At 63.0% G+C, this 10421-nt stretch overlaps 1 protein-coding gene across 7 annotated transcripts in view; it reads left to right on the plus strand.

The window, feature by feature from the left end:
- Positions 1–9424, plus strand: part of LOC136787228 (kinesin-like protein KIF22) — a 54425-nt gene extending 45001 nt beyond the window's left edge. The window contains exons 5-11 of one of the 7 annotated variants that reach the window (XM_066984368.1): positions 5984–6017; positions 6115–6184; positions 6619–6786; positions 7227–7286; positions 7594–7634; positions 7805–7969; positions 8027–9424. In XM_066984368.1, the coding sequence (XP_066840469.1) occupies positions 5984–6017; positions 6115–6184; positions 6619–6786; positions 7227–7286; positions 7594–7634; positions 7805–7969; positions 8027–8139 (651 nt within the window). In that variant the 3' untranslated portion in view covers positions 8140–9424. Of the gene's footprint in view, positions 1–4636; positions 5228–5983; positions 6018–6114; positions 6185–6291; positions 6360–6618; positions 6787–7226; positions 7287–7384; positions 7513–7593 lie in introns of those variants that run through there. The other 6 variants (XM_066984372.1, XM_066984374.1, XM_066984371.1 and 3 more) reach the window with 6 other exon arrangements.
- The last annotated feature ends 997 nt before the right edge of the window (positions 9425–10421 follow it).

Below are 10421 nucleotides of genomic sequence, written 5' to 3' on the forward strand. Positions count from 1 at the left end.
CCCCCCCGTATCTGCCCCACATACGGCCCCATATCTGCCCCCAAACCCCTCATACCCCCCATTTCCCCCCCATAACCCACCCAAAATGCCCATATGCCCCCCAATGCCCATTTCCCCCCGTAACCCCCCATATCCCCCCCATAATGCCCCATATCTGCCCCCAAATTCCCATTTCCCCCCCACATCCCCCCCAAATCCTCCTATATGCCACCCATATCCACCACATACCCCCCAAAATCCCCATATCCTCCCCCAAAATCCCCATACCCCCGATACGGTCCCTTATCTGCCCCCAAACCCCTCATACCCCCTCCCAAATCCCATATCCCTCCCCAAAATCCCCCTTTCCTTCCCACATCCCTCCATATCTCCCCCCAATATCCCCCCCAAATCCCCATATCCTCCCCCAAAATCCCCATGACCCCTCATACGGCCCCTTATCTGCCCCCAAACCGTCATACCCCCCCAAATCCCCATATCCCTCCCCAAAATCCCCCTATACCCGCCTGAAATCCCCCGTATAGTCCCCACATCCCCGCACCAAACCCCATACCCCCACATCCCCCCCCCAAATCCCCATATGCCCCCCATACGGCCCCCATATCCCTCCCCAAAATCCCAATTTCCCCCCCATCCCCCACAAAATCCCCATATCATCCCCCAAACCCCATATCCCCCCCATAACCCTCCAACCCCCATATCTCCCCCCAAATCCCAGTATCCCTCCCAATGCCCATTTCCTCCCCATATCCTCCGCCAAAATCCCCATACCCCCCCATAATGCCCCATATCTGCCCCCAAGTCCCCATTTCCCCCGCACAGCCCCCCCATATTTCCCCCTGAACCCCCCATTTTCCCCCCCAAATCCCCATATCTTCCCCCCAAAACCCCCATTACCCCCCATGCTCCCCATATCCCCCATACGGCCCCATATCTGCCCCCAAACCCCTCATACCCCCCCAAATTCCCCCATTTCCCCCCATAACCCACCCAAAATGCCCATATGCCCCCCAATGCCCATTTGCCCCCCGTAGCCCCTCATATCCCCCCCATATCTGCCCCCAAACCCCCATATCCCCCCAAAATTGCTCAAAACCCCCAAATCCCATTTCCCCCTACATCCCCCCCAAAATGCCCCCAAAATCGCCGTATGCTCCCCCCATGCCCATTCCCGCACCATAACAACCCCATATGCCCCCCCAGAATCCCCCAAACCCCTCATACCCTCCCAAATCCTCATATCCCCCCCCCGATGCCAATTTCTCCCCCATAACCCCCCCCAAAATCCCCATACCCCCCATATAGCCCCATATCTGCTCCCAAACCCCCCCAAAATCCCGATATCCTCCCCCAAAATCCCCATACCCCCAAATATCCCTCCCCAAATCTGCATATCTCCCCCAAATCCCCATATGCCCCCCAATGCCCATTTCCCCCCGTAACCGCCCCATATCTCCCCCCAGAATCGTCCAAAACCCCCATATTCCCCCCACATCCACCCCCAAACCCGCATATCCCCCCCAGCCCCGATACCCCCCATATCCCCTCCCAAATCCCCACATCCCCCCACAAACCCCCCATACTTCCCCCAAATCCCCCCCATGCCTCCCCATATCTCCCCCCCAAAAAAACCCATATCCCCCTCAAATCCCCCCATATCCCCCCAGCCCTCATACTCCCCCCATATCCCCTCAAATCCCCCCCATAGCCCCCAGTATCCTCCCTCGAATCCCCAACCCCCCCATATCCCACCCCCAATGCCCATTTCCTCCCCAGATCCCCCCAAATCCTCCCCAAAAATTCCCAGATACCCCCAATGCCCCTATAACCCCCCATAATCCCCCACCCCCCATATCCCTCCGCATATCGTCCCCAATGCCAATTTCCCCCGTGACCCCCCAAAATCCCCATAACCTCCCCCAAAATGCCCATACCCCCCATACGTCTCCATATCCATCCCCAAACCCCCTCTACTCCCGCCAACCCCCCCCAAATCCCCCCTATATCCCCCCAAATCTCCCCCAAATCCCCATATGCCCCCCATACGGCCCCCATATCCCTCCCCAAAATCCCGATTATCCCCCCAAATGCTCTCCAGACCCCCAAATCCCCCCATACACCCCCAAACCCCCCATACTCCCCCCATACGTCCTCCAAATCCCCGCAAACCCCCCAAATCCACCCTATACCCCCCTCAAAAAAACCATATCCCCCAGATCCCCCCATACCCCGCCATATCTGCCCCCACACCCCTCTTCACCCCCCTCATATTCCCCCCAAATCCCCATACCCCTCCCCAAATCCCCAGTGCCCATTTTCTCCTCGTAACCCCCCCATACACCCCCATATTCCCCCCAAAACCCTCATTTCCCCCCTGGAGCCCCCCTATACGCCCCCATATCCCACCCCAGAATCCCCCAAAACCCCCATAGCACCCCCTAAAATCCCCGAATGCCCATTCCCCCCTGTAACTCCCCATACCCCCCCAAATCCCCCCTATACACCCCCAACCTCCCATATCCCCCCCCATCCCCCCCAAAATCCCCCACATGCCCCCATATCCCCCCCCAATGCCAATTTGCCCCATGTAAGCCCCCCAAAAATCCCCATATCCTCCTCCCAAATCCCCATACCCCCCAAACCCCTCATATCCCCCCAAATCCCCCAATATCCCCCACCAAACCCCCTATATCCCCTCAGTGCCCCCCAAATCGTATCCAGTTTCCCTCATATTCCCCCCAAATCCCCATAACCACTCTGTTTCCCCCCAACCCCCATATCCTCCCCAGCCCCCACATTGCCCCCTCAAACCCCCATACTCCCCCCTGTCCCCCCCAAATCCCCGCAAACCTCCTATATCCCCCCAAAATCTTCCCATACCCCCCATATCCCCCCTAAATCCCCCAAATCGCCCCATGTTCCCCCTGAACCCCCCATATCTGCCCCCCATACTCCCCCATATCTGCCCCCAAATCCCCCCATTTCCCCCCATAACCCGCCCATATGCCCCCCCAATGCCCATTTCCCCCCGTAACCCCCCATATCCCCCCCGTATCTGCCCCCAAATCCCCACATCCCTCCATATCTCCCCCAGTATCCCCCCCAAATCCCCATATCCTCCCCCAAAATCCCCATGACCCCCCATACGGCCCCATATCTGCCCCCAAACCCCTCTTCCCTTTCTAAATCCCCCCCCCAAAATTGCCCAAACCCCCATATCCCCCCAAATCCCATTTCCCCCTACATTCCCCCCAAATCTCTACATCCCTCCCAAAATCTCCATATGCCCCCAAATCCCCATATGCCCCCCCAATGCCCATTTCCCCCCGTAACCCCACATATCCCCCCCATAATGCCCCATATCTGCCCCCAAATCCCCATTTCCCCCCCACACCCCCCCCAAATCCTCCTATATCCCACCCATATCCACCACATCCCTTCATATCCCCCCAAATCCCCCCAAAATTGCCCAAAACCCCCATAACCCTCTCAAACCCATTCCCCCTACATCCCCCCCCAAAATTCCCCCATACCCCCCTCAAATCCCCATATCCACCCTCCGATGCCAATTTCCCCCCCATAACCCACCCAAAAACCCCATATCCTCCCCCAAAATCCTCATACCCCCCCATACAGCCCCATACTTCCCCCAAAGACCCCCCAAATTACCCCCAACCCCCCCATATCCTCCCCAGCCCCCACAGTACGCCCTCAAACCCCCATACTCCCCCTTATGTCCCCCCAAATCCCCGCAAACCTCCTATATCCCCCCAAAATCTTCCCAAATCCCCCGAAATCCCCCCATATCTGCCCCCCATACGGCCCCATATCTACCCCCATACTCCCCATATCCCCCCCATAGGGCCCCATATCTCCCCCCATACTCCCCATATCCCCCCATACGGCCCCATATCTGCCCCCAAACCCCTCATACCCCCCCCAAATTCCCCCATTTCCCCCCATAACCCACCCAAAATGCCCATATGCCCCCCCAATGCCCATTTCCCCCCGTAACCCCCCATATCCCCCCATAATGCCCCATATCTGCCCCCAAATCCCCATTTCCCCCCACCCCCCCCCAAATCCTCCTATATCCCACCTATATTCCCCCCAAACCCCCACATCCCTCCATATCTCCTCCCAATATCCCCCCAAATCCCCATATCCTCCCCCAAAATCCCCATACCCCCCATATGGCCCCTTATCTGCCCCCAAACCGTCATACCCCCCAAATCCCCATATCCCTCCCCAAAATCCCCCTTTCCTCCCTGTAACTGCCCCATATCTCCCCCAGAATCGCCCAAGACCCCCAAATCCTCCCCCAAAACCCCCAAATCCCCATATACCTCCCCCAAATTCCCCCTATACCCCCCTGAAATCCCCCGTATAGCCCCCACATCCCCGCACCAAACCCCATACCCCCACATCCCACCCCCAAATCCCCATATGCCCCCCATACGGCCCCCATATCCCTCCCCAAAATCCCAATTTCCCCCCTATAGCTCCCCCAGACCCCCACATCCCCCTCAAATCCCCATACCCCCCATACGGCCCCAAATCCCCCCATATCCCCCCTGAATCCCCCCAAATCCTTCCATACTCCCCCCAGCCCCCCTCACCCCCCCTCTCCCCCCAGATCCGCGACCTCCTGTGCCCGGGGGGCCCCCCCCTGCGCATCCTCCAGGCCCGGGGGGGCCCCCCCGAGGTGCGGGGCCTCACCCGCCTCCCCCTGGGCCCCCCCCCGGCCCCCGCCCTCCTGGCGGCCTCGCTGGGCGCCCGCCGCCGCGCCGCCCCCACCCTCCTCAACGCCTCGTCCAGCCGGGGCCACCTGGTGCTGTGGGTGCGCTGCGACCCCCCCGGGACCCCCCCGGCACCCGGGGGTGCCCCCCCCCCCCCCACCTTGACCTTGGCCGACCTGGCGGGGCTGGAAGACCCCCGGCGCAGCGGGGCTGGGGGGGTTCGCCTGCGCGAGGGGGGGGCCACCAACGCCTCGCTGGGGGTGCTGCGGAGGGTGCTGGGGGCGCTGCGGCGGGGGGGGGCGCCCCCCCCTCCGCGAGAGCCGCCTCACCCGCCTGCTGGGGGGGGCGCCGCGCCCCCCCGGCCCCCCCTTCCTGCTCCTCCTCCTCGCCCTCTGCCCCCGCCCCCCCGGGCGCCCCCAGGCCTGCCGAGCCCTCAGCTTTGCCCGGGGGGTGCGCCGGGTGCCCCCCCCCCCCGTGGGGGATGAGGGGGGGGGGTGAGTTATTTGGGGGGGGGGGGGGTTGGGGTTATGGGGGTGTTGGTGTTGGGGGTGGTGTCATGGGGATGGGGGCGTCCGGGGGGGGGGGGGTTGGGAGCTATGGGGGAGGGATGAGGGGGCATCAAGGGGGTGGGGGGGGTTATGGGAGGGTTGGGGGAGCTATGGGGAGGGGTGGGGGGTTATGGGGGGGTTGGGGGGCTCTGGGGAGGGGTGGGGGGACACTGGGGGGGTTTGGGGGGGGACTCTGGGGAGGGGTGGGGGCCACTGGGGGGGTTGGGGGCCTGTAGGGAGGGGTGGGGGGCACTGGGGGGCTGGGGGACATGGGGAGGGTATCAAGGGGGTGGGAGGGCACTGGGGGGGTCTGGAGGGGTGTGGGGGGGCTCTGGGGAGGGGTGGAGGGAGCTGGGGGGGCTATGGGGGAGTTTGGGGGGGCTATGGGAAGGTATTGGGGAGGTTTGGGGGGGCTCTGGGGACGGGTGGGGAAAGCTTGGGGGGGCTCTGGGAGGGACGGGGGGAGCTGGGGGATTTTGGGGAGCTTTGGGGAGGGGTGGGGGGGCACTGGGGGGTTTGTGGGGTTATGGGGAGGGATGGGGGGGGCACTGGGGACGTGGGGGAGGGGTGAGGGGGACACACGAGGAGGAAGGGGGGAGCATGGGACATGGGGGGGGCACTGGGGGGGGATGTGGGACGGGGGGGGGATGCAGGGGGGCTATTTGGCACCCCCTGACCCCCCCCCTCCCCCCCCAGATGCCACCGTTGCCAGCGACGCCCCGGAGCCCAGGTAGGGATTTGGGGACATTGGGGGGGGGGGGCGGTGGACAAGGGGGTGGCACGGGCCCCCTGTGACCCCCTCTTCCCTGTCCCCCCCCCCCCCACAGGTCCCCCACGCCCCCCCCGGAGGACCAGGCCCTGCAGCGCTGGCTGGAGGACGCTGAGAACACGCTGCAGGTGACACGGGGAGGGGACAGGGGGACACGGGGCGGGGGGGTGACAACACCAGCACCCCACCGGGGGGGGGGGGCACCCGTGGGTGCTCACCCCCCTCCCCCCCACAGAGGCTGAAGAAGCGGCGCCCACGCCCCTCCCCTCCTCCTCCGCCTCCTCCTCCTCCGGGTACGGTGGTCCCCCAAAGTGTCCCCTCCCCCCCCCAAAGTGTCCCCCTCCCCCCCCAAAGTGTCCCCTCCCCCCCCCAAAGTGTCCCCCCCCCCGTCCCCAAATGTCCCCCCCCCTTGACGCTTTGTCCCACAGGCGCCCCCCTCCCCGGCCTCCCTGGTGGTGCTGCGGCGGCGGCAGAAGGTGGGTCCCTGGGTGGGGGGGTGTGACACACGTGGGGGGGGTCCATTTGTGCCCCCCCCCCGCTCAGTGTCCCCTGCTGTCCCCAGGGCTGTCCCCAGTGGGAGGCGGTGGCCGCCCCCCGGCTGGAGGCGGGGGTCCGGGCCCACGTCCTGCGGGCGCTCAACGGGGGGGACCCGGCGCAGCTGCGGGGGCTGGGGCCCCGCCGGGGGGGGCGCGTCCACGCCTGGCGCCAGGAGCACGGCCCCTTCCGCACGGTCAGTGCCTGTCACCTCCCCGCTGTCACCCCCCTCCCCGCTGTCACCCCCCGTGTCTTCTTGTCACCTCCCCGGGTCACCTTGTGTCACCCTCGGTGTGTCACCTGTTGTCACCCTGTGCCACCCCCGGGTGTCCCCTGGTGTGCCCCGTGTCACGGTGTCACCTCACAGGGTCCCCACGCGTGTCCCACACCACCCCCGGATGTCCTGTGTCACCCTGTGCCACTCCCAGGTGTCCCCTGCCATGTCCCACGGCACTGTGTCACCTCCCAGTGTCCCCATGCGTGTCCCATGTCACCCTGTGCCACCCCTGGGTGTCCCCTGGCATGCCCCGCGTCACCCCGTGCCAACCCACCGGGGCACCCAGTGTCCCTGCCACCCCCCCCGCCCGGTGCTGTCCCCGGGTGCCCCTGTCCCCACGGGCGCCCCTGTCCCCGCAGGTGCAGGACCTGGCGGCGGTGCCCGGCTTCTCGGCGGCGCAGGTGGCCACGCTGCTGCAGGTGAGCGGGGACGCGGGGCTGGGGGACAGCGGCCACGCAGGGGCCACGCGGGCGTGGCGGGGGGCGCCACGGCGGTGACGCGGTGCCCCTCTCCGCAGGCCAATGTCCCCGCTGCCCTGGGGACAGCCCCGTCGTTGTCCCCCGGACCCCAATAAACAGCCGCGAACGCCGACCCCGCCTGGCTGCGTGCGCGTGGGGGCGGGGACAAGGGGAGGGGCTCCTGGAGGTGAGACGAGGCGATTGGCCGGGTGGGGGGGGGTGGGGCTTCCTGGTGCCCTCCTTCTCAAGGTGACCTCGTGCCACCCAGGTGGCCCCAAGCTCAGGAGGTGGCCCTGAGCTGCCAAGGAGGTGGCCCCAAGCAAAGGAGGTGACCTCCAAGCCACCAAGGTGTTCCCAAGCCACTAAGATGACCCCTGAGACAAGGAGGTGACCCCAAGCCACCAAGGTGTCCCCAAGCCAAGGAGGTGGCCACCAAGGTTACCCCTGAGACAAGGAGGTGACCCCAAGCCGCCAAGGAGGTGACCCAAGGTTCCAAGATGACGCCAAGCCACCAAGGTGTCTCCAAGCCAAGGAGGTGACCCCAAGGTTCCATGGTGATACAAAGGAGGTGATCCCAGGGCACCAAGGTGTCCCCAAACCAAGGAGGTCACCCCGAGTCCCCAAGATGTCCCCAAGCCAAGGAGGTGACCCCAAGCACCAAGATGACCCCAAGCCACCAAGGTGACCCCTGAGACAAGGAGGTGACCCCAAGCACCAAGATGACCCCAAGCCACCAAGGTGTCCCCAAGCCGAGGGGGTGACCCCAAGGTTCCAAGGTAACACAAAGGAGATGACCCCTGAGCCACCAAGGTGACCCCAAGCCAAGGAGGTGACCCCGAGCCACCAAGGTGTCCCCAGGCTGAGGAGGTGACCCCAAGGTTCCAAGGTGATACAAAGGAGGTGATCCCAAGCCATCGAGGTCACCCCTCAGCCTTCAAGGGTCCCCAAACAAAGGTGATCCTGAGTCACCAAAACCCAAACCGCCAAGAAGGTGACCCCAAACCGCCAAGGAGGTGACCCCAAGCCACCAAGGTGTCCTCAAGCAAAGGAGGTGACCCCAAGGTTCCAAAGTAACACAAAGGGGTTGACCCCAAGCCACCAAGGTGTCCCCAAGTCAAGGCGGTAACCCCCAAGCCACCAAGATGACCCCAGCCAAGGAGGTGACCCCCAGGCCACCCAGATGATGGTGAGCCACCAAGGTGTCCCCAAGCCATCAAGTTGGGCCCAACCACAAGATACTGAGATAGCCCCAAGCCACCGTGACCACACGATGCTGAGATGAACCCAGGCCCCCAAGGTGACCACAAGATATCAAGGTGACCCCAAGTCACCAGGCTGACCTCCAGATATTAAGGTGACCCAAAGTCACCTAGATGACTCTGAGCCACCAAGGTGACTACAAGAGTTGAAGGTGATCCTGAGCCACCAAGGTGACCCTCAAACTACCAAGGTGACCACGTGCCACCAAGTGACCGCAAGCCACCAAGATGACCAGAGCCATGGGACAGGTCCTTCGTGGCGCCTCAGCACAACCTCCACCCCACACCGCAGAGGGCTCTCCGCACCCAGAGGACCTCCTCTCCATCCTACGCTCGCCTTGGTGCCCGCAGGCCGCTTCCTCCTGCAAGAGGACCCTTGAGGGACCAAGACTTGGGCATTGGAGCTCCTCCACCTTGCGTTCGTGGTGGGGTTCCACCTCTCCCAGCACTCCCCCTGTGGTTCAAGAGCCTCCGTTCCTCGAGTTGCCATCGGGATCTCATGCAGAAGACTTCACCCATCGGGACCTCGTCATGCAGAAGACCTTGCCCTCCCTGGGAGGTCACGGTGATGGTGGGACTCGATCTCCAAATCCTCCACCCGATTTTAGGATGCTGCGGTTCAGGATCTTGGCACCGGAGGACTCCCGGACCTGCAGAATGCCCAAAGGAGCATCGCTCGTTTTTGGGATGTAGAGCGTAAATTCTTTCCTCTGCACTTCCGCACAGCCTCCGCTTGTTGTTTTTTCCTTTTCCCCCTTTCCCTTTTTAAAAATTATATAATTAATAATAATTTTCCCTTAATAATTATGTATTCCTTTAATAAAGTTATCCTTACATGTACCCGTGAGCTGTTTCTTTCCTTTTCTTCTTCCCCTCCTCTTCTGAGGAGGGGCAGTGAGAGCGGTTGTGGCGGAGTTCAGCTGCCCAGCAAGGAAAAACCACCCCAAAACCCGCTGTGACTCTGGGGCAGGACGCGAGGGCGCGGTGCCCTGCGGCGACATCTCTGAGCGTCTCTCTCGAGCCGTGAAGTATCTCCCAAGGGGACCGAAGCATCTCTCCGTGGAGAATTGCATCTCCCCAGGACATAAAAGCACTTGCCTGGAGCAACCACATTTCAGCTCTTTCTCCCCAGGGAGCCCAAGGTTCTTTTTGGAGGACACGTGCACCTCCCCACGGCCCTCAAGCACGTGATTGGAGCACTGAAAACTTCCTCTGCGAACCCATCGCCTCCTGAGGCGCTAAGACATCGCCCAGTGGCATACGAGCGTTACTTTGAAGAACCCAGCCCCTAAATAGAAAACCCAATCAACTCCTCGGAAGACCCAAGCACCTCTCTGGGCAACAAAGGCACCCAAAGTTCTCCCGCGAGTCGCCCAGCATCTCTCTGCAGCGCAGAAGCACCTCCCTGGAGCACCCAAGCCTCTCACCGGAGAACCCAAGAACATCCCCACCGCACTCCTACAGCTGAGCGGAGAACCCGAGCGCCTCCCCGGGGCTCCAGAACACCACCTGGGGCGGTTCTGGGCACCGCAGTACGAAAAGGACGTGAGACTGTTGGAGAGTGTCCAGAGGAGGGCGACGAAGATGGTGAAGGACCTAGAGGGGCAGACGTATGAGGAGCGGCTGAGGTCACTTGGCCTTTTCAGCCTGGAGAAGAGGAGGCTGAGGGGAGACCTCATCGCAGCCTACAGCTTCCTCACGCGGGGGAGCGAAGGGGAAGGCACCGATCTGTTCTCTTCAGAGATAGGACCCGAGGGAACGGTGTCAAGCTGCGGCAGGGGAGGTTCAGGCTGGACATCAGGAAGAGGTTCTTCACCGAGAGGGTGGTCACCCGCTG

The sequence above is a fragment of the Anser cygnoides genome, chromosome 28, assembly GCF_040182565.1.
Source record: "Anser cygnoides isolate HZ-2024a breed goose chromosome 28, Taihu_goose_T2T_genome, whole genome shotgun sequence".
Lineage (NCBI taxonomy): Eukaryota > Metazoa > Chordata > Aves > Anseriformes > Anatidae > Anser > Anser cygnoides.